The sequence below is a fragment of the Oncorhynchus nerka genome, linkage group LG23, assembly GCF_034236695.1.
Source record: "Oncorhynchus nerka isolate Pitt River linkage group LG23, Oner_Uvic_2.0, whole genome shotgun sequence".
NCBI lineage: Eukaryota > Metazoa > Chordata > Actinopteri > Salmoniformes > Salmonidae > Oncorhynchus > Oncorhynchus nerka.
The window spans coordinates 16,679,934-16,704,841 of NC_088418.1; the positions used below are offsets into that span (position 1 = coordinate 16,679,934).

At 41.8% G+C, this 24,908-nt stretch overlaps 1 protein-coding gene across 4 annotated transcripts in view; it reads right to left on the reverse strand.

Annotated features, from left to right (window-relative positions):
• Window positions 1–349: 349 nt before the first annotated feature.
• Window positions 350–24,908, reverse strand: part of LOC115106350 (cGMP-dependent protein kinase 1-like) — a 223,847-nt gene continuing 199,288 nt past the window's right edge. For 2 of the 4 annotated variants that reach the window (XM_029628986.2, XM_029628984.2), the window contains exons 9-17: window positions 18,206–18,280; window positions 5,863–5,959; window positions 3,942–4,081; window positions 3,107–3,196; window positions 2,856–2,997; window positions 2,558–2,721; window positions 2,216–2,401; window positions 2,067–2,133; window positions 350–1,957 (exon numbers count right to left, since the gene is read on the reverse strand). In XM_029628986.2, coding sequence (XP_029484846.1) covers window positions 1,859–1,957; window positions 2,067–2,133; window positions 2,216–2,401; window positions 2,558–2,721; window positions 2,856–2,997; window positions 3,107–3,196; window positions 3,942–4,081; window positions 5,863–5,959; window positions 18,206–18,280 — 1,060 coding nt within the window. In that variant the 3' untranslated portion in view covers window positions 350–1,858. Of the gene's footprint in view, window positions 1,958–2,066; window positions 2,134–2,215; window positions 2,402–2,557; window positions 2,722–2,855; window positions 2,998–3,106; window positions 3,197–3,941; window positions 4,082–5,844; window positions 5,960–18,205; window positions 18,281–24,908 lie in introns of all 4 variants that reach the window. The other 2 variants (XM_029628985.2, XM_029628983.2) reach the window with 1 other exon arrangement.

The window sequence follows — 24,908 nt, forward strand, 5'->3', positions numbered from 1 at the left end:
TGGAAATGCCTGGTTGCGGCTAATCCATTCATCCTACAATAGACCCGCCCTAAAGTGTTAAATAAACATACAATCAGTTTATGTTGGATTGAAATAATAAAGCGCCAGACAATTCACTTCCTAGTTTAGCAAGATAATAAGGCTATCTATCGCCCGGAGGGTCAGGTGTTCAGAAAGCTCCCTCCCGTGGTGAGAAAGAGTGACCATCAGACGAAGTAATAACAGTTTACTTATCATGTAATTCGCTCAAATGCGCTGCCTTGTAGTTACAGGCCCAGTACAAAAGACCAGTAAAGATCAGGGAGAAGCCAGAGAACAGCTTCACCAAATAAAAAAAGCAGCATTCATATTGATTGAAAGTAACATTTTATTGTAAGAAAAAAGGCATACAAATAGCTGGACTATAAAAAAGCAACGAGCCAAATAACGACGACAGTTTAAGTTGTCTGACCTTGTCATGCAGCATTAAAACAAATATTGAAGATATATTTTGGATGCCATCGAGTTAAGGCACTTTCAATAATGCCAAAAAGCCATGTAATGATGCTCAGTACTGGGGTGAGCGACTTCATAGTCATTCAGTGGATGATGGCGATAACATGAAAAGATAATTCAAGTTTGAGGAAATATGTCACGATATTTCACTTGACAAAACATTCAAACACAAATATTCAAATTAAATAATGATTTTCATAAGTATATCCTACTCATATACATATCACAAAAATATCAGCACTACATATTTATGTACAGAAATATTTACTTCTGGTCCTACAATAAATAATATTCATAGTGTTTTGAAAGTCAGTATAAACATTTGAAATTATGATAATGTATTTGGGGCCTGTAGAAGGGCAGTCATCTTGTCATGTATTTAGAAATGATCATATTGTAAAGGTCCATGTTGATGGGAAATTAATCGTGTGAATTGTAGAATAATCTCTATATGACAGACTGACTGTATTTTGCCATGTATCAAAGTCCACTTGCTATCGCCCAAAATTCCCAGTGTTTGACATCACCTCCTGTGTCCCTGTTTTTATAAGCCTGTTTTTGTATCGGTACCAATTTGCCCTCTAGTGGCAAACAATGTTCTTGGCTGTTTCTCCACTCGATGGCTCGATCATCACTTTACTTAATAAATAACTAAATGGTAATACACTGAAAGTCAAATATGTCCTTGCAACTCAATTTGGCAAAATAGTTTTATCAATCAAACAACTTTGCTATAAACAGTGTAATTACACGTGTTCAATTGTGTGTATGCTTGTGTGCGTTTTCGAATGGAATACAGTACGCATTATATACAATATATAACCTTTATGTGCTGTCATCGTAAGTGTAATATGTTACAAAGGAACTTGTAAAAAATAACATTTTGATTATTGATGACAAGCGCTTAGAAGAGTGTCAACTCCCCTGTTGGAATCGTGGTCCTGAAGACGCTACAACAGACAGCTGGTATCTCCCTCTCAGTCCCACTCGACTCCGTATCACAAGTAATCACTGAAAACACTGGTAAGTGCTAACAGCCACAACATAAACCTAAATATACAAATATGTGACAACAAAAAAAACTCTCCATGAGGCGATCCATGGTTGATGGTGATGTTGGGAGACTGAAGGGGACTTCTGTCAGCTAGACCATTAGTCCCAATGTCATCTCAGAGGAGAGTGGAGCAACATCGGCGAAGGCATCTCGGTGACCCAGAGCGGTAGGACTGCCCCCTTCACTGTCACTGTCGGTTCACAGCATCATCAACTGTCTGTCTGTCTGTCTATCTGTGCTCTGCAGCCAAACCCTTGAAGGGCTTCCCCAGGAAAGGGGGAGTGGCCAGAGAGGCTACTACACATGGATTTAAAAATCTGTGTCCCAGCCAGACATGTCATCTGGAGGAGGGTCATCGTTGTCCTCTGGGAAACTGTCAAAGTTGCTTGTGTCAGTTGATGACGAGACCTGATGGAGAAGAGGAGGAGGGGCTGGATTAATGGCATGTCACGCTATAATATTGAAAATTAAGCCTACACTGGCCTGCTATTTTAAAATTATGCATATTTTCACTTACATCAGGGATGATTGGAGGAGTCAGGGTTCCTTTCCTCAACCCCTCCCAGTTAAAGCCTTCAAACCATCTGAGATTCAAACAGAAAAAAAACTAAGCTGTTGTTTTTTTGGTCTGCAGTGCAATCATGGCCATTAGCTTACTTGACTTACTTGTGCTTTTGGATATCTTTGACTCCATTTTTTAAGTTTCCAAGTCTTTCCGAAGGATTGTCCCTGCATAGTTTCTTTATCAAATTGGCAGCATTTTTGGTGATCTTCTTTGGAAATTCAATCATGTCGATTCCTCTCAGGATAATATTATATGTCTTCATTGGATCTGGCCCTGAAAATGGCGGGCTGAAAAAGAAACAGGAGCATTAATTTAAAAACAAATAGGTGGTCACAGGTATGGGAGACAGTGCAGGCATTCCTTCTGATCCCAGGCACTTATTCTATAGAAGATATACAATAAGATAACCTATGGACAGCCATATCCACAATCGTCCTCCTTACCTTCCAGTCAGGAGTTCGTACATGAGGATCCCCAACGACCAGTAGTCAGCGGAGATGTCATGCCCCTTGTTCAGGATGATCTCAGGTGCCACGTACTCCGGGGTCCCGCAGAAAGTCCATGTCTTCTTCCCAAACCCAATCTTCTTGGCAAAGCCAAAGTCCACCTACGAAAAGACAGAAGAGCCAATGACATCCATTGAATGGACACCCTTTCCAGCAGGTCCTTTGGGTCTTGAGCCATATTCTTATACTGCAGGTGTGGAGGTGTCTTCAGGACTTTGTGGCTCTGTCCACTCACCAGCTTGGCATAGCCTCTGTGATCCAGGATGAGGTTCTCGGGTTTGAGATCTCTGTAGATGATCCCTTTGGAATGCAGGTAAGCGAAGGCCTCCACCACACAGGCTGTGTAGAACCGTGTGGTCGAGTCTTCAAATGAACCTCTGCAATGATGAAAACAGTATTCATACATATTAAAGTGATGGCGCCAGAGGAAAGCAAGGCGACATGGTGTCATTTGAAAGTGAGTTGGTTGAGTTTTATTTCCCATACCTGTCCCTAAGTATGGTCCAGAGCTCTCCCCCAAGGCAAGCCTCCATCAACATGTAGAGATATTTGGCATCTTTGAATGTCCTATATAGCCTGAAACACAAAGAATATGTAAAAAAAAAAGAAGTGTAAACTGTAAATTACATCCTTTTCTTGAGGATAATGAACAATGGTGTAAAGTACTAAGTAACATACTTTAAAGTACTTCTTAAGTATTGGGGGGGTATCTGTATTTTACTATTTATATTTTTGGCAACTTGTACTTCACTGCATGTACTTTTTATTACATACATTTTCCCTGACACTCAAAAGTACTCATTACATTTTGAATGCTTAGCAGGACAGGAAAATGGTCCAATTCACACACTTATCAAGAGAACATCCCTGCTCATCTCTACTGCCTCTGATCTGGCAGACTTACTAAACACAAATGCTTTGTTTGTAAATTTTGTCTGAGGGTGGAGTGTGCCCAACAAAAAAAAACATCTAAAATTGGGTCATCTGGTTTGCTTAATATCAGGAATTTGAAACTATTTATACTTTTACTTTCGATACTTAAGCACATTTTAACAATTCCATTTACTTTTGACAATTAAGTATATTTAAAACCAAATATTTTTATACTTTTACTCAAGTAGTATTTTACAGGGTGACTTTCACTTTTACTTTAATAATTTTCTATTAAGGTATCTTTACTTTTACTCAAGTATAACAATTGAGTACTTTTCCCACCACTGATAATGAAGCAGTCTATGGGTAAAGATACCAGGAGAGATACCTGGCTGAGATTACGCAACCTCTCTACATCTAGCTAGTATCTGACTTAATCTATAGTGACCTGACAATGAAGTCCGAGTGGGCCTCCTGCATGATCTGCTTCTCGGAGCGGATGTGCTCCTGTTGCCGCGTGTCCACGATGTGCCTCTTCTTCAGGATCTTCATCGCAAACGTTTTGATCGCGTCACTTTTGAGCTGCACCTGTAGAAGGACACAGAAGATGCAAGGTAATTGAGCATCTCAAGGTCAACGACCACTAAAAGCAAATTGAACAACATCTGCGTTGTAAACAAGTACTGGCTGTGAAGAGCAAGTCTTAGTTCAGCCATTTTAACACTTGTTCTATAGGGGCCCAGTAATAGCAGATGCGTCATGGGTCTATTCGTGACGCCTGACGACTTGGAAATAGTTTAACCGGGAACAGACATTCTTCACATTGCGTATCTCAGGGAGCACCTACATGTCCGGAATCATTCAATACCCGGGCTGTCATTCAATCCCAGGGCTGTCATTCAATCCCAGGGCAGTGAACACGATGCCTGGGGGCAGGAGAAAGGCCACTTGATTTTACTGAGGTTGCCGCATTGCCTAAAATAGGGCAGGGGATTCCTCTTTAGGAAAAGCTGGGCTTTTCCTTTGCCTTAACTCTCTGAGACCCCGCTGGTCCACATTGTGCCATGCTAGCGCTCACCTGATCTCTCCCTCTCAACTTTTCTCTGTCTGTTTACATGCTTTCATGTGTATGGTTTAAAATCAGATTTTATTACTGTGGCTGTGGCAGCTGTTTAAGTTTATTAAAATTTTTACTGACAAAATGATGATTGTGCATTTCATTCAAACTATATTAATATTCATTCAAAATATAAATTGTGTGTATTTTTTGTGTGTAATTATAAACTGGGTGGTTTGAGCCCTGATTGCTGATTGTCTGACAGCCATGGTATATTGGCCATATACCACACCTCCTCGGGGCTTATTGCTTAATTATAAGCCAATCAATGTTACAACTAGACATAATTGATGTCTTGGTCCACATTTGGTGTTAGTAAACATCACAAATATATTATGCCCATACTACATATTCAAGCAGGCTGAAGTTGGAATGTTTTTGAGAACTCATTTGCTATGTGACACTGTGGGTCATGCAGGTTGGCATTTATTGGGATGATTCTTGTTCTGAAGGCAGAGCTGAGCGATTTCCACTAATGTGCAAGCTGCAAAGTCAAAATTGTCTGAATCGTAAAAATGCATAAAAATACAATTTGCTTTTTGGTCTTAATTTAAGGTTAGAGTTATGCATAAGGTTAACCCTGTAGTTAAGGTTAAGGTTAGAGTTGGGTTTAAAATCAGAATTTATGACTTTGTGGCTGTGCCAGCTAGTGACTACCCTGCAGAGCTGCCTCCAGTACATGAGTCATCCCAATAAATGCCATCCTGCATGGGTCACAAGGCAGGGCTCCATTACCTCTTCTGCCCTTATAGTGGAAAGTTACTTTGAATAGACATTCTGGACCTGAGCTGGCTGAGACTGCTCCATTATAGAACAAGAAGAACCACTGGTCCTTCCTATGCTATCTGATGTCACTCAATTACATTCAAACTTCCCTCTTTATTCCCTGCCAATGGTTTAAAATGAAATAGGACATGTGTCTCAGGCACGGTCTGGAAATGTAGAGCTCCACAAATCAGGCCTTCGATAGATTCAACAAGGTGTCTGCACCGAATGACGTTCCCTTGAAATTAAATCATTGGCAGTAATCGTGTTTACCCTTCAGAACATCCTAGCAGTTTTACCATCGTGGAAAAAGTAACATTATCATCGATGAGCAACCGTGTCTATTCAGTCTACCCAGTTGACACTGTAGGACAAGACATTGGAAGTGTAACAGCGTACAAAGAGAGAAAGGGAGGGAGAGAGAGAGAGAGAGACAGAGAGAGAGAGAGACATTATAGACAATACATACTTTATTTAAACATCCTACCAGCTCCACGCGTCCGAAACCTCCGACCCCCAACGTGTCAATGATGTTGAAGTCCACCAGCTTCAGGTTACAGAAGAAGGCGTTCTCCGCTTCGTATCTGAATTTTTTGAAGTGGAAAAAGGGAAACTTCTTAGAAGTCTGGATGGAGTAGGAGGTGATTGGGAATGACAGTGGCGGGGATGGAGCCGGGAGACTGTTCTTGCGCTCCCTCTCTTTCCGCACTGGGAAAGGTATCATCAACTCACGCATCTTGTCCTCACTTTGGTCTGACCAAGTAAAGTACTGAAAAACAATGAATTGGACCCCTCTGACAAAAGTCAACGATATGGTCAATAGAAAGAAATGATCTGCCTTGCAGGACAAAGATGTTATGTTGCTTCACGAACACGTTCTACACAGCATCTGTATGAGTTCTTTCTCGAAAGTGGAGTTAAGGTGCCATTTCCAGTTCACATTTCGAGGGTTCGAATATAGCTTTATCTGTATGTGGAAGATTGGTGTATTGGCCAGGTCTTCAGATTCTGTCTGCATGTATCTCAGTCTGTCTAGGCTTCCTCAGTCATCTGGGTGTTGATTTCAGAGTCCAACAATTACAACCTTCAAGGTAGACATCCGTACTTTGAAGTAACAACCAGGAGTATTGCAAACAAAACAAAGGAAATAGACAGACATAGACTTCTGGTAGAGGTATCCCTCTAAAAGTTCAATCCAAGAAAGTTGAATCCAACACTGAAAAAACGTGTGCTCTGCAGACGGGCAATGAACGTTACAGTACACCTTCTTAGACCACAAGGTAAGAAGAGACTAAAGCCTTGAAACCAGACTGCAGGACAGCGAGCGACTAAGGTGTGTGTCCATGCCAAAACAAAAAGCCAAATGTTCTCAGCTCCATGTACCAGTGACTACTAATACTGCCTGGCTGATCCCACTGGTATTTTTAGCACGTGGACATTGCTTGAGGTTTACCCAGTTACCAAGGCTCTCACACCTTTCCCTGCTGCCAAACTGAGCCTCCATCATCTGCACGGCCTTACACTTCACTAATAAACTTCAGCTGCTGATCACATCTCCATAGAAAACCACTATGGACAGGATTTGGTCCCTCACTGATCTGATGTGGAGAGAGTCATTTTCCTGATTTCCCGATTAGTTTGAACCAACTTGGTTGTTAATGACAATCATGTAGGACGGTCTTCAATTCAGCTAATTGGTGAATGAGTGATTAATCAATTATTCACTCCTTCACTCTTAGTAAAAAAAGGTGCTATCTAGAACCTAAAATGGTTCTTTGGCTGTCCACATAGGAGTTCCCTTTGAATAACCCTATTTGGTTCCAGGTAGAACCCTTTTGGTTTGGGTTCCATGTAGAACCCTTTCCACAGAGGGAACATGGAACCCAAAAGGGTTCTACCTGGAACTCCTATGGGGATAGCCGAATAACCCTTTGGGAATCCTTTTTCCTAATCGTGTATAATAATCTTCTGTGGTTGTATGGAAAATCTACCAGATATACATGCCTGGAAGAAGGCCTGAACATATCCTGTGAACAGGGGCTATCAGGTTGTTTCCCTGCAGTGAACAGACATCTGAGCTCCTGAGTGATCCCCAGGATCTGTTGGGAATGTGACTAAGTGTCGGCTTCAATTGTCCCATTTTATGCTGGGAATTATCTCCCATCTTCAATGTGAGTTTGAAGTGATCAAAACAGGGATTACCCATGTCATTTTAGTAGTATAACCTCAACACACACCCACTGTATCACATGATGCTGGTGGTAAGTGAGTCCCAAGAGACAGGGGAAGAGTGGAGTGGTTACTGGCTACTAGCCACTTCTGTGACAAGCTTCTAGGAAAGTGATGACATCTTCGCACTCCCTGGCAGTGTGTAGAACCTGACACCAGCCAATAAGAGAGGAACATGATGGGGGGCCTGGGAGGGGGCTGCATCGAGGGATGAATCACACCATCCACACACCAACACATCAACCTGGGTTGGCCCTCAGTCTTCACACAACAAGTGCCACTTAGCTTTTTATGAGCTATTGGAATCAGAAATGGAAAAAGTCTTGCATCTCAACACGGGTTGGGTGCCTTGCCAGATGTAAGCCGTTACTGAGGCCAATGTCAACCAAACGCACATGGGCTGACCGCTCATTGGAATGGTGACCCACTACTGAAACACTACTCTTTATGCCGAACAATAGGTTCAGGGCTTATAGGTCGACTCTCAACTGAGGCTGTGTAGACGGTATAAAGGCCTTACCGAAGGCCACCCAATAATTTCAAACTTTTACAGGACCAAATATCTAGTCAATGTCTAATTAAATGCTCAACTCATGCAAATTGTATTTTTATAGTTCTAATAGAATGTGTCGTATTTCAAATCTGTGTGAATCCTAGGGTTTTTCTTTTCTGTTTATATAGTAACGTCCCCCCCCCCCCCCCCCCAAATGTGGCCACCTGACTTGTTGTGGAGTCCATTCCGCCACTCAACTCTCTCGAGGCCTTAACTGGTAAAAGGTTACGGGTGGGGTGTCACATGATGTAATTGGTGGGCTGCTGACAGAAGCTATGCTGAGTGATGTCTTCGGTGGACAGGACTGAGAGGGGCCTCAGCGGTGTGGTGATTCTCCACAACCTAGTCAGTCAGTCACATTCTTCTGTCCCAGGGTAGCCCATGACTTTGATAAAGCTGTGATGAGGTTTAGGTGAACAGTGATCTTCTCTTAAATCAAGACGGTGAACGTAGACACAAGATTGAATTCTAGACTCTCAAACCGTATGGATATTTTTTCACTGCCCTTATGGGGCACTTGAAGCCTACTGACCTAAGACGACCCTTTACACAATGCCATATAGACTACAATCCTTTCCGGGTGCTAGAAAAGACATGTCTTCAAACCACAACATTTCATCATATGGATACTAAAGCCACACAATGTCCTGTTATGAGACATGAATACTTGTTTTTTATTTTTATTTTTAAATCCTTCCTATCCAATTCAATTTATCTAGGCTACTGCCCCCTTGCCCCTCAAAATACCTGACCTGCTGCTGAAAAGTGTGATCACAACACAACAGTCGCATTCCTCCATTCTGACATGTTCACTACACTATTGCTGCCGTGGCAGCTGTCAAAATATACGCTAAGTCCGAACCTGTGGCCGGATGAGGCCGCTCACCTCAGGGGTCAATGCACAACTAAGACCGACCCATAGGGGTTTGACCCCCACATGGTTCACAATAAAGCAACCACATGGGCAGAGACGACAAAAAAAAACATCCTTATTGAAACCAGCTGCCAGGTGTGAATGTACAATGCAGCATTTTGACCCGATTACGCCCCCTTGATCTGCGGACCTGACAACTCAAGCCTGGGTCAGTTCAACACAGTGTTATCCTTGTCACATTGTGTTTCGTTCATTCAGGCTACCTTGTATCTTGTATTGTAAGTAATGCACGTGTTGATCAATCGTGCAGCCTTTGATGTTGTTGACTTTTGATGATCTCAAACTATTTGACTCCCACCATGTACTCGTAATTGTAGCTTGAATTGAATTTAGCTACTGCCCTATTTTCTATTAAACTTCTATTGAACTGTTGGTTGAATACACTAGTACAGCTGCTATACAGCTCCATATTTGTGCAGCTGTGTTGTGATCGTGTAGCCGTAAATGTCATGGCCTTGTATTTGGGATGTTCCTGGTTCCTGACTCCATTCTCAGAGCCAAGCACTAGGTCTAACAATCAAACAGAAATGCTCTACTACAGTGCTGAGCTGCCACCGATCTCAGCTTTTTTCCCTGCAATGGCATATGGCACCTGGTGATCTACCCTAAGCTTAACCTTTACCCTAACCCTAACCTTAACCCTTACCTAACCCTAACGCTACACTCTTAGGGAAAAAAGGTGCTATCTAAAGTGGAAAATGGTTAAGGTAAGGGTTAAGGTTACACTCTGAGGAAAAAAGGTGCTATCTAAAGTGGAAAATGGTTAAGGTAAGGGTTAAGGTTACACTCTGAGGAAAAAAGGTGCTATCTAAAGTGGAAAATGGTTAAGGTAAGGGTTAAGGTTACACTCTGAGGAAATAAGGGTTCCAAAAAAGGGTTCTTTGGCCGGCCCCATAGGAGAACCCTTTAAGGAATCCTTTTTGGTTCCAGATAGAACTCTTTTGGTTCTAGGTAGAGCCCTTTTGGGTTCCATGTAGAACACTTTCCACAGAGGGGCACAGCCCATGGGCACAGCTGAAAAACCCTTTTTCCTAAGACTGAAGCTTTAACCCTTACCTTAACTATTTTAAAACTTTAAATAGGGTTGGGACGTACCAAGGATCCCAGACAGCAAGGATCGTGATCTATGGGAGGGATCGCCTCACATAACTCATGTCCACAAAAACAGGGGTTACATTCAAGTCTGAGTTACCCATAATATCTCATGTCAGGATTTTACCACATGACTCCACTGCACTGGCACTATTCAAAGAGACATTGCCTAGGCTGGGACTAAAGGCCAAATACAAAAATAAACTCCTCTTTCATAAGTGTCTTTCAAGATTCTTTCAAGATTTCAAGATTGTATGTCAGTAGTCAACAGGTAACATGCTCTCTTGATTTACCAATAGCATTACAGATAATGTCAATGACTTGATCAAGAATTTGAAATGTGACTTTATGAAGAAAAAATCAAATCAACGTTTATTCGTCATGTGCACCGAATACAACAGGTGAAACAGTGAAATGCTTACTTACAGTCCCTAACCAACAGTGCAATTTTTAAGTACCTCTCTCTTAAATAATGTGATTATGAAATAAGTTCAGCGCTTCTGGCCGGGCTTCCCTGTTGCCACATATAGAAGCTGTTTATACCCCTACCACTGAATCGCCTCAGAAAACCATAAACATTAAGAGACAGTAGAAAACACCTCTACAACAAAACGGGGAGACTGAATTGAGTTCAAGAGCTCTCTATCACACACGTGAAAACCGCAAGGTCAGAAAACCGCAAGGTCAGCGCTTCTGGCCGGGATTCCCTGTTGCCACATATAGAAGCTGTTTATACCCCTACTACTGAATCGCCTCAGAAAACCAAGACGTATTTAGAACACAGGTGGCTGGTGACACCTTAATCTGGGAGGACGGGCTAATAGTAATGCTGCAACGAATTAAATAGAATGGTATCAAACACATCAAACACATGGTTTCCATGTGTTTGATACCATTCCATTCACTCCATTGCAGAAATGATTATAAGCCTGTCCTCCCCTCACCAGCCTCCAGTACTTTAGAGGAACCGAGTTGAAACAGCTGTCCCAGAGCACTCCCACTCTCGAATGTTTACAAATATAGAACCTATTCCACCTGGGGAGGCAGAAAAAGGAGAGCCCGGGGAGGGTACAGCCAGGGAACATAGGGAACCTTAGGGACACAGAGGAGGGAGGTAGGGGGGCAGAGTATACCAGCCTGAACCCTGCAAGATTTTCCATACCCCCCCCCCCCCCCCCCCCTGCCACTGTGTGGTGTCACCTTTGGCGTGAGAGACCCTTATGGTGGTGGACGCAACCTGCCCTCTGCATAGAGCAGGCCCTTCTGGCTAAGGGTCGAGAGAGAGAGAGAGAGAGAGAGAGAGAGAGAGAGAGAGAGAGAGAGAGAGAGAGAGAGAGAGAGAGAGAGAGAGAGAGAGAAAGCCAGGTACACAGAGCCAGTAGAAGGCTTGGGACCCTGATCAACGGGCTGATTGATGGGAGAAAGCCAGGGACACAGAGCCAGCCGAAGGCTTGGGACCCTGATCAATGGGCTGATTGATGGGAGAAAGCCATGGACACAGAGCCAGCAGAAGGCTTGGGACCCTGATCAACGGGTTGATTGATGGGAAAAAGCCAGGGACACAGAGCAAGCAGAAGGCTTGGGACCCTGATCAACAGACTGATTGATGGGAGAAAGCCAGGGACACAGAGCCAGCAGAAGGCTTGGGACCCTGATCAACAGACTGATTGATGGGAGAAAGCCAGGGACACAGAGCCAGAAGAAGGCTTGGTACCCTGATCAACAGACTGATTGATGGGACTGCTGGAATTGTAGTAGCAGCCGCCTGTATTACTATACAATTCTACTGTAGTTGTCGATGTTACCAAGAAAACGTAACACAACATTTTTTTATTTTATTTTTTTATTTCACCTTTATTTAACCAGGTAGGCAAGTTGAGAACAGGTTCTCATTTACAACTGCGACCTGGCCAAGATAAAGCAAAGCAGTTCGACACATATAACAACACAGAGTTACACATGGAATAAACAAAACATAGTCAATAATACAGTAGAAAAATAAGTCTATATACAATGTGAGCAAATGAGGTGAGATAAGGGAGGTAAAGTTAATAAATAGGCCATGGTGGCGAATTAAATACAATATAGCAATTAAAACACTGGAATGGAAGATTTGACAGTAGATGAGTGTGCAAAGTAGAAATACTGGGGTGCAAAGGAGCAAAATAAATAAATAAATACAGTAGGGGATGGGGTAGTTGTTTGGGCTATTTATAGATGGGCTATGTACAGGTGCAGTGATCTGTGAGCTGCTCTGACAGCTGGTGCTTAAAGCTAGTGAGAGAGATAAGTGTTTCCAGTTTCAGAGATGTTTGTAGTTCGCTCCAGTCATTGGCAGTAGAGAACTGGAAGGAGAGGCGGCCAAATTGGCTTTGGGGGTGACAAGTGAGATATACCTGCTGGAACGCGTGCCACGAGTGGGTGCAGCTATGGTGACCAGCGAGCAGAGATAAGGCGGGACTTTACCTAGCAGGGTCTTTTAGATGACCTGGAGCCAGTGGGTTTGGCGGCGAGTATGAAGCGAGGGCCAGCCAACGAGAGAGTACAGGTCGCAGTGGTGGGTAGTATATAGGGCTTTGGTGACACTGTGATGGCACTGTGATAGACTGCATCCAATTTGTTGAGTAGGGTGTTGGAGGCTATTTTGTAAATGACATCGCCGAAGTCGAGGATCGGTAGGATGGTCAGTTTTACGAGGGTATGTTTGACAGCATGAGTGAAGGATGATTTGTTGCGAAATAGGAAGCCTTTAACTTTGGAGTGGAGAGGTTTTATACGAGTCTGGAAGGAGAGTTTACAGTCTAACCAGACACCTAGGTATTTGTAGTTGTCCACATATTCTAAGTCAGAACCGTCCAGAGTGTTGATGCTGGATGGGCGGGCAGGTGCAGGCAGTGATCGGTTCAAGAGCATGCATTTAGTTTTACTTGTATTTAAGAGCAGTTGGAGGCTACGGAAGGAGAGTGGTATGGCATTGAAGCTCGTCTGGAGGGTTGTTAATTAACACAATGTCCAAAGAAGGGCCAGAAGTATACAAAATGGTGTCGTCTGCATAGAGGTGAATCAGAGACTCACCAGCAGCAAGAGCGACATCATTAATATATACAGAGAAGAGAGTCGGCCCAAGAATTTAACCCTGTGGCACCCCCATAGAGACTGCCAGAGGACCGGACAACAGGCCCTCAGATTTAGAACACTGAACTCTGTTGGAGAAGTAGTTGGTGAACCAGGCGAGGCAATCATTTGAGAAACCAAGGCTGTTGAGTCTGCCGATGAGGATGTGGTGATTGACAGAGTCGAAAGCCTTGGCCAGGTCAATGAATACAGCTGCACAGTATTGTTTCTTATCGATGGCGGTTAAGATATCGTTTAGAACCTTGAGCGTGGCTGAGGTACACCCATGACCAGCTCTGAAACCAGATTCATAGCGGAGAAGGTACTGTGGGATTCAAAATGGTCGGTGATATGTGTGTTGACTTGGCTTTCGAAAACCTTAGAAAGGCAGGGTAGGATAGATATAGGTCTGTAGCAGTTTGGGTCAAGAGTGTGTCCCCCTTTGAAGAGGGGGATGACCGCAGCTGCTTTCCAATCTTTGGGAATCTCAGACGACACGAAAGAGAGGTTGAACAGGCTAGTAATAGGGGTTGCAACAATTTCGGCAGATCATTTTAGAAAGAAAGGGTCCAGATTGTCTAGCCCGGCTGATTTGTGGGATTTGTGAGTAGGAGAAATGGGGAATTATTAAGAATTAAGAATTGGGCTAATTCAACATGGGAAATACTAGCTAGCACCACTGCAAATTGGATATATTTGTGGAAATAAATCATAACTTTATTTCCAAAAAGAGTGACAATTATATCTTTCCTTTCCTGTTTGTATTTCCTTTCAGATAATGCTTATTTTTCACGTGTAGATCAGAAAACCTAAAATAGAGTTTGTTTTCCCAGAAACACCACAAAGCCCATTTTAACAACTAGGCCTACAGGTATCTTACTAACTAATGCATGTTATTAGACACCATGGACACAAATGGAGTCTGGTCTGTTTACTTAGTCATTGCAGACACCTTATTGCGGGAGCTGTATATTTAATTGACCCAACCGCATACTCAAATGATGTGTTCTCTATACTCCATCCCATGACTGATGAAGTTATGAGAGTCATGTCTGTCTCTATAGAGCTCGCCAGCTTGTAGTCCTAAAAATCAGGAAATGACTTACCTCTGGTTCGTTCATCCATTCCTATAGGGGAAAATTAATGGGGAACGAATGGGGTTTTGGGATAAATGCTGAAAATAAGGTCTGTGGTAAACAAAGGCTTATGAGATCTGATACGTTATATGTTCTATAAGATAATACCAGTGGCCTTTATGTGGCCTTTATGTGTTTTATGTACATGATTACATACAGTGCATTCGGAAAGTATTAAAACCCCTTGACTTTTCCCACATTTTGTTACGTTACAGCCTTATTCTAAAATGGATTTACTCATCAATCTACACACAACACTCAATAATGACAAAGCGCAAACAGGTTTTTAGACATTTTTTCAAAATTATTTTAAACAAAAACCAGAAATACCTTATTTACATAAGTATTCAGACCCTTTGCTATGAGACTCGAAATTAATCTCAGGTGCATCCTGTTTCCATTGATCATCCTTGAGAGTCCACCTGTGGTAAATTCAATTGATTGGACATAATTTGGAAAGGCACAAGCCTGTCTATATAAGGTCCCACAGTAGATAGTGCATGTCAGAGCAAAATCCAAGCCATGAGGTCGAAGGAATTGTCCGTAGAGCTCCAAGACAGGGTTGTGTCAAGGCACAGATCTGGGGAAGGGTACCAAAACATTTCTGCAGCATTGAAGGCTCCCAAGAACACAGTGGCATCCATCATTCTTAAATGAAAGACATTTGGAACCACCAAGTCTCTTTATAGAGCTGGCTGCTGGCCAAATTGAGCAATTGGGGGAGAAGGGTCTTTGTCAAGGAGGTGAACAAGAACCCAATGGTCACTGACAGAGCTCCAGAGTTCCTGTGTGGAGATGGGATAACATTCCAGAAGGACAACCATCTTTGCAGCATTCCACCAATCAGGCCTTTATAGTAGAATGGCCAGGTGGAAGTCACTCCTCAGTAAAAGGCACATGACAGCCCGCTTGGAGTTTGCCAACAGGCACCTAAAGACTCTCAGACCATGAGAAACAAGATTCCCTGTTCTGATGAAGCCAAGATTAAACTATTTTTGGCCTGAATGCCAAGCGTCAAATTCTGGAGGAAACCTGGCTCCATCCCCATGGTGAAGCATGGTAGTGGAAACATCATGCTGTGGGGGTGTTATTCAACGGCAGGGACTGGGAGACTAATCAGGATCGAGGCAAAGATGAACGGAGCAAAGTACAGAGAGATCCTTGATGAAAACCTGCTCCAGAGCGCTCAGAGCCTCAGACTGGGGCAAAGGTTCACCTTCCAACAGGACAATGACCCTAAGCACACAGCCAAGACAACGCAGGAGTGGCTTCGGGACAAGTCTCTGAATGTCCTTGAGTGGCCTAGCCAGAGCCTGGACTTGAACCCGATCGAACATCTGTGCAGCAACGCTCCCCATTCAACCTGACAGAGCTTGAGAGGATCTGCAGAGAAGAGTCTGAGAAACCCAAATACAGGTGTCCCAAGCTTGTCGCGTCATACCCAAGAAGACTCGAGGCTGTAATTGCTACCAAAGGTGCTTGAACAAAGTACTGAGTAAAGGGTCTGAATACTTATGTAAATGTAATTTTTTTTTAAATCAATTAGCAAAAATGTTTAAATGTTTATTTGTTATTATGGGGTATTGTGTGTAGAGTGATAAGGGGAGAAACACAATTTAATACATTTTAGAATAAGGCTGTAACATAACAAAATGTGGAAAAATTAAAGAGGGTCTGAATACTTTCCAAAGGCACTGTATAAATGCTTAAAAAATCACCAGAATTAATGTAATCTGATGAAGATTATCTCATAGAACAAAACCTATAAGACCTATAAGACCTAAACCTGTGTTTACCACAGACCTTATTTACGGTGTTCATCCAACCCCCCCAAAAAAACATGCATTTCCTCATAGGCTTTGGCACAACACTTACGATAGCATGACAACAACAGTTGTTAGAGATGATGGAGGACCCACAAAAGTATTTTGAGGGGTGAGCACACAGGTCTACGGCCTGTTTCATTACCAATAATAATATATCTCAATGTAGGACTTGGCCATTTGTGACTGTGAACAGCTGGCTCTGACGTCAATTAATCAGCTCCTGTACTAAGGATCACTGACCACTAGAGGGGGTACTTGCATCATTTTCAAATGATATAAAGCAGTATTGAAAGAGCTTCACAATGCAAATTCATTGTACCCATCATAGTGAGTCATGTCTCTATGTTATGCAGAAGAAGGCGTGGGAATAATACACTAGGGATTGTAGTACACCAACATAAAAGACAGCCAAATGAAATGCTATCTGAGACACACACACCAGGCCCCCTGACAATGGAGGACACTGCTGCATATATGGCTAGTGACAGATGGGCTCCTCATGGCTCTAGGGACAGATGTCCTCTTCATGGCTCTAGGCTAGGGACAGATGTCCTCTTCATGGCTCTTGGCTAGGGACAGGTGGGCTCTTCATGGCTCTAGGGACAGATGTCCTCTTCATGGCTCTAGGCTAGGGACAGATGTCCTCCTCATGCCTCTAGGGACAGATGTCCTCCTCATGCCTCTAGGGAAAAATGTCCTCCTCATGGCTCTAGGGACAGATGTCCTCCTCATGACTCTAGGGACAGATGGACTTCCTCATGACTCTAGGGACAGATGGCCTTTCCTCATGGCTCTAGGGACAGATGTCCTCTTCATGGCTCTAGGCTAGGGACAGATGTCCTCCTCATGCCTCTAGGGAAAGATGTCCTCCTCATGGCTCTAGGGAAAGATGTCCTCCTCATGCCTCTAGGGACAGATGTCCTCCTCATGGCTCTAGGGAAAGATGTCCTCCTCATGCCTCTAGGGACAGATGTCCTCCTCATGACTCTAGGGACAGATGGACTTCCTCATGACTCTAGGGACAGATGTCCTTTCCGCTGTACGTTTGTGAGTGAGCCCCCTCATACAGACAGTTATTACCCACGTCAATGACAAACATGGGATTTAATTGCACGCCATTTAACATAGGAGTTGTTCAATACCTATCTGCTTTGAGTTGATGAAAACAATGGTTAATATTATCTCAAAGAACATGCAGTTTGTTGCTTGACATATTTCAGCAGCAAAAACAGGAGAGCGGAGTGTTTCCAAACTCTGTTATGAGAACAATATGTGCCCGTGACACAAATCAGTTTTCAAGAGCAGCATGTATCGTTAGCCTGCGTACTAACCAACTACAATATGTTCTAAGTTCAGCGAAATACAAAACCCAATGTGTCTTCTCTAATTAAAATGACAAGCTGAAGACAAGACCACTATCAAATGAATCACTATTATTGGTTGGATGCCTCATATTCCTCATTTTCCCACCAATCAGGAAATCAAGAAAGCATTCTAAACTCCAGAGCTCAACAATTGTAGCAGGGACTGGGGTAGGATTCACATGTAACTAAAGCCGTTGGGCTGGATGAAGTTTTTCTTTATGGAAAGCCGGTGCAGCAGAGATAATTATATCCAGGAAGAGGTCAGAGGAACGGCAAGACAGATGAAACGAGACTAATTAACTCCAAGCATCGACTACAACCTCATCTGGTTTTGCAATGGCTAGGGGAGTTTAGTGTTAATGAGGTGTGTGTTTGGGGCTGAAGGGTATTGTTGTAATGAGGTGTGCTTGAGGGGTGTTAGTTACATGTATATATGTATACAGTATCTAGTGTATATGTATGTGTGGGTGTATAAGGAAACGGGAATATGTTTGACGCTAATGATGCCCTGTATGTAGACGATGCACAATTTTGGACATCGGATGCATGTAGGGAACTGTATGTGAAGAGTGAGATACTTACTTGGCTTTGGCCCCTACATCCTCATAGCCTTTGTTTGAGACATCCTCGAGGCCCCCGATCAAGTGCTTAAATGAACTGAAAGTGAAGACAGAGTCACATTAATCATTGACTACCTAAAACACATAGGTTACAATAACTTGTGGTTGTATCTCAACGATCTCTCCTAAAACACCTAGGATACAATAACTTATGGTTGTATCTCAATGATCTCTCCTAAAACACCTAGGTTACAATAACTTATGGTTGTATCTCAATGATCTCTCCTAAAACACCTAGGTTACAATAACTTATGGTTGTATCTCAATGATCTCTCCTAAAACACCTAGGTTACAATAACTTATGGTTGTATCTCAAAGATCTCTCCTAAAACACCTAGGTTACAGTAACTTATGGTTGTATCTCAATGATCTCTCCTAAAACACCTAGGTTACAATAACTTATGGTTGTATCTCAAAGATCTCTCCTAAAACACCTAGGTTACAATAACTTATGGTTGTATCTCAAAGATCTCTCCTAAAACACCTAGGTTACAGTAACTTATGGTTGTATCTCAATGATCTCTCCTAAAACACCTAGGTTACAATAACTTATGGTTGTATCCCAATGATCTCTCCGAAAACACCTAGGTTACAATAACTTATGGTTGTATCTCAACGATCTCTCCTAAAACACATAGGTTACAATAACGTATGGTTGTATCTCAATGATCTCTCCTAAAACACCTAGGTTACAATAACTTATGGTTGTATCTCAATGATCTCTCCAAAAACACCCAGGTTACATTAACTTATGGTTGTATCCCAATGATCTCTCCTAAAACACAAATGACGGAAAACAGCCCATGCCTACGCCAATCCAATGCTTTTACATTTGTGGGGAGCAGTCAACGAGTGCACACTTCAGGAGGAAGGAGAGATTATTGGGACGTAGCCATGCTGCTATTGTTACAAATGTTCACTGAGTTCAGCATTATTAATACATGAGACACAGGAGGGCAGCAAATCACCACTAATCTGTCACAAAAATCTATCTCGGAAAAAGCTTTGAGCAGAGTGAGACAATTTGATGAATTTGAGACAATGTTTGAATAACAGCAAACATAATCCCCTGTTCATTTTGTGCTGGTTGAGCCACAGCATTGTAATTGAGCAAAGCAGAAGCGTGATATCTCCCATTTTGGTTCCAAATGAATCACACTAAGTAGGTTTTCTGTACCATGTTAAAAATAGGTTAAAAGATGGCTTCCGCTACTAGGACAAAACTGTCTTTGAATAGTACTTCACCCTCCCCAAACACCTTCAGTGTTAACGTGACATCCATCTCAGAGTACTCACTCTATAGAATAGATTGTTATTATTATGAATCTATACATAGTCTATTCATGCTTTAGAGGTTTGAATCATTCTGATGAAATCTCTCACAATAGTGCGACGCATGGGAGGAGAGCAGACATGCTTGTCTCAGTTTGACGGAGGAAATGCTTTAGAACAATCAAAAGATCTGATTGTCCAAAAGTAATATAGTAGTTTGAATGAAAGGTTTATATCGGTTCTTTTGGAAGGCAACAATATAATGTCTGCCGGCCCAACCTTTGAACATTCAAAAGGCAATCTTCAGTTTTCTGTCACAGACGAGATATGATAGATGTTAGCTGTTCCGAAGGGTATATATACTTATCAAGGATACTGTCAAGGTAAACAAGGATGACAGGATGTCTGAAATGTAATTTATTTACCTGACAAGGCATGGTAAATCATAGTGTTTTTTTTTATTTTTAAAGATGCGATCTTCCATGGTTTCCCTGAGTTAGTATTTAAACCCTACACTTAATTACACTTTATCAGGGAGTTGGCAACTGTTAAAATGTCATAATATAATACATTTAAAGATTAAAGAAATAATAAATGACTGACAGCTAAACCTTGAAATCCTATCTGAGGCCTCCTCTTATCTCAGAGTAGTAGACAAATATCTGGATAGAAAAAAATAACCAGATTATGATGACTAATCATTATTTCCCTTAAAATGTGTAATCTTTCCCTTTTAGGGTGAGCAGGTTTTTATCATTAAGTGTCCTTCTGTGCTGTTTTTATCCATCTGTTTCCGAAGCGCCTGAAACCATCCAAGGGGTGAAGAGGGGTCTGATTACCACACAGCATTTCAGTGAGAGGTGGCAGGTTGGAAGAACAGACATTTAAATGTGACACATCTGAGCCCTATATGAGGAGTGATGAATCTGGGGCTTTTCCCTCCCAGCAGGCAACAGTGCTGAAAAGCATTTGTCTGGGCCATTTGGGTGCTGAGATGAGGTGAGGCGGACTAGTATTCCAAAACAGAATACTCACTCTCCCATGTGCCCCCCATTTCCTGTCCACTGCCCTCCCTTTCTACCACACAACTCATTACCTTCCCTTCCAGCTCCTACCAGTAATTCAACATTATATTGATGGTGAAATATCGACTCATTGCTGGTAAATGTTTCACCAGAGCATGACTTGGCATCCCTTGACTCTCCTAATAGTCATTCATGTGAACCCATGGTTATGAGGCCATGGCTATAATCACCACAGATATAGATAGACAGTTATGTCTGAAGTTTATGAGTCTGCTCTCGCAAGTGTTAGATTCAAGTGTCAGACCGTTAAGAATTTTGACAAGGATCTTTAAAAAAAATAGTTTTGAGAAATAGTAATCACACAATCAACATTACTTAAGGTAAGTGTGAGAGAATATCTGATCTCGGATGAGGTTAGGCTAGAACTGTCACATCTCCCTGACAGTTATGAACTCATTATGTGAAATTTATGTCTAGACTGTAGGAGTTTATTATCATTTCCTGACTTGGCCGCTGCAAAAAGATTCCGATATCATCCAGGAATAATGACCCATGATAGGCAATAAAGGGTATTTGAAGTGAGAACTGCTTTGCTCTAAATATAGACCCACATGCTGACCCATTTAAAGTTGTATTCTTAGTGTGCCTCTTCTATAAAAGCCCGTATACAAGCTGTCCACTCCCACTGGATAAGGTCGAGTTGCCATATAAATGAGATTGATATTAGTGATGCACAAGACTTCAGAAGTTCATATTACCCAGAGCAGGGCTGCCCAAACTCGGCTCAACTCAGCTTATCATTGCTATATCTTCCTGACCACACTGTTCGTCTCCCTGTCCGAGCGTATGTTTGGTACCAAATCTACACCAAAATGGCACTCTATTCCCTATATAGTGCACTACCCCATGGACCCTGGTCAAAAGTAATGCACTATATAGGGATTTATTTTATTAGGATCCCCATTAGCCGACGCCAATGGCGATAGCAAGTCTAACTGGGGTCCGAAACATAACGAAGAAGACGTTACAGACAAAATACTTTACAACTGACATACATTTAAAAACCTGAACATGTAGTGTGTGCATCTATCAGTTACACACATACTGTACATTCCAGTACACCATCACAACAAGAAGGTCACATGGGGGAGAGGCGTTGTGCCGTGAAGTGTTGCACTATTTGTTTATTGAACCATGTTTGCAGTTCCCTAGTGCTATATGAGGTGGAAGGTGTTCCATGCAATCATGGCTAGGACTGTGGCGGTCATGGCTTTTTTTCAGCCGGTGATTGTCAAGCAAATAACTGCCGGTCTCACGGTAATTGACTGTTAATTCACATGAACACATTTAGCATCTCTTGGCTTCCACACATCGATGCAGACCTTTGGAACATCTACATTTTAAAAAGTTGAATAAATCCATGTAATATAGTCTACATCATCACAATAAAGCCATGATTTATTTTATACAGGTCTAAAGAAACATGTAGTCTATTTCAGAAGAACAAAATATTATACTCTGAGTTGTCCTTCATAGGCCCTGATCTGGCTATGCAATATGGCAGGCAAGATTTAGCAGACAAGATTTAACAAACACGATTCGCTTAGAATTCCATGGCATTATTTGATATTATTTTATAGTTTGAATAATACAATTGACCATAGCTGAATAAAATAGAAAGGATATTTTCTCCAAACGGTTTGAGAGATTGCACACATCCGGCTATTCTGTGTTGAGCGGTTAACAAAGAAACAGGTATCGTATCCTTTCTAGGGCAGGCATTCCGCTAGCGGAACCCCTCGACAACATTCAGCTGAAAAGGCAGCACGCAAAATTCCAAAATATTTTTTAGAAATATGTAACTTTCACACATTAACAACTCCAATACAGCAAATGAAAGATAAACTTCTTGTTAATCTACCTATCGTGTCTGATTTCAAAAATTAATTACAGCGAAAGCACAACATATGATTATGTCAGATCATCGCCAAGTCAAAAAAACACAGCCATTTTTCCATCCAAAGATAGGAGTCACATAAAGCAGAAATATAGATCAAATTAATCACTAACCTTTGATGATCTTGATCAGATGACACTCATAGGACATCCTGTTACACAATACATGTATGTTTTGTTCGATAATGTGCATATTTATATCCAAAAATCTCAGTTTACATTGGTGCGTTACGTGCAGTAATGTTTTGATTCCAAAACATCAGATGATTTTGCAGAAATACTCATAATAAACATTGATAAAAGATACAATTGTTATTCACAGAATTAAAGATAGACTTCTCCTTAATGCAACTGCTGTGTCAGATTTCAAAAATACTTTACGGAAAAAGCATAATCTGAGAACGGGGCTCAGAGCCCAAACCAGCCAGAGAAATATCTGCCATTTTGGAGTCAACAGAAGTTAGAAATAACACGATAAATATTCACTTACCTTTGATGACCTTCATCAGAAGGCACTCCCAGGAATCCCAGTTCGACAATAAATGACTGATTTTTTACATAAAGTTCCATAAAGTTCATCATTTATGTCCAAATATCTACTTATTGTTAGTGTGTTCAGCCCAGTAATCCATCTTCATGAGGCGCAAGCACTTCGTCCAGACAAAAACTCGAAAGGTTCCGTTACAGGTCGTAGAAACAAGTCAAACGATGTATGGAATCAATCTTTAGGATGTTTTTAACATAAAACATCAATAAGCTTCCAACCGGAGAATTCCTATGTCTAAAGAAAAGCACTGGAACGAGAGGTAATTCTGTCGGGAGCGCGCGTCACGAGCGTGAGTCACTGCCAGACCACTGACTCAAACAGGTCTCATGAGCCCCTCCTTTATAGTAGAATCCTCATTCAAGTTTCTAAAGACGGTTGACATCTAGTGGAAGCTGTAGGAAGTGCAACTTTATCCATATCCAACTGTGTATTCGGCTTTGAAAAACTACAAACCTCAGATTTCCCACTTCCTGGTTGGATTTTTCTCAGGTTTTCGCCTGCCATATGAGTTTTGTTATACTCACAGACATCATTCAAACAGTTTTAGAAACTTCAGAGTGTTTTCTATCCAATACCAATAATAATATGCATATATTAGCATCTGGAACAGAGTAGGAGGCAGTTCACTCTGGGCACGCTATTCATCCAAAAGTGAAAATGCTGCCCCCTATCCCAAAAGAGTTTTAATTAAGCTTAAGTTATTTATGTAACTTTAGTTCTGATACAATGGTTGCGCTAAATGTTTTGATTTTTAATACATTCTAAGGCTGTATGATACGACTAATGATGATCTGAAAAAAGTTGCATGAAAGGCAAGCTCTGCTTAGTTTGTTTTTGTGCAGGCTGTACACACTTCATCAGTCTCTCATTCACAAATTGACAAGCACTTGATAATGCCTTGAATTTCCCAGCTGCATCCCGTGAGTGTGGCCGTAATGCCCCCTAAAAGAATCCATGCCTTTAGCGGACAATGGCTGCAATAATTATAATCCCCTTTTCACGGCTGCGTGCTGAAGCATCTCTTACTCACATGGCTCTCCATCAGGTGATCAGGTCTTTTCTCACAGGCTACAAGTGAAGACAGACACATCAGGGACGCAACTGCGCGAGTCTGTATCCAATTCCGAGGCGCATATTGAAGATATTGGAATAAATGTCCACATTTACTTTTCGTTAGCCAACAAGATGAGCAGGCCTAACGAACAGCAAAAGCACTAGCCTATGTCAATTTACTATCCCCCATAGTACAAAGGTTGACCTATTCTATTCTGTGCAATAAATAAATATTACAAACATAGCCTGGGACAGTTATGGGATGCGATAGATCCCAAATGAATACAACCACAAGCATTAAAAAAATCTGTTTTAAGCAATGAGGCTGACGTAACAAATGAGAATGTTTAAATTAAAATGTTAATAAACTATTAGGTTATTTCTTCACATTATAAACGCAGCAATGCGCACACGGTTAGTAGGCTATAAGCGTGAATGTTCCATTAGCAGGAAAACACCTTTATCAAAAGTGACCGCAAATGCGATTATACATGTAATGCTTTTATTATAAAGGTGCATTTTTATGGTGATAATGTACTTGAAACTCACATGCTGCTTATGTATGCCAGTTAGGCTCTACACCTGTTGTAAAGTGGATTAATGTGCTTCATTTTAAAAAGTTATTTGGCCACTTTAGTTGAGATACAGACCTTATCAAAACATGTAGGTCTATGGGCAAGGCTACATGAGGTGTGCGACTCTGATTTGAAAAAAGTAGTAAAAAAAGCATGCACTATTTCTTGCCTTAATAAGCTGGGCATCATAGGATAATATTGTCACCCATCACACTATTCTTGATTTAATCTAGTCTT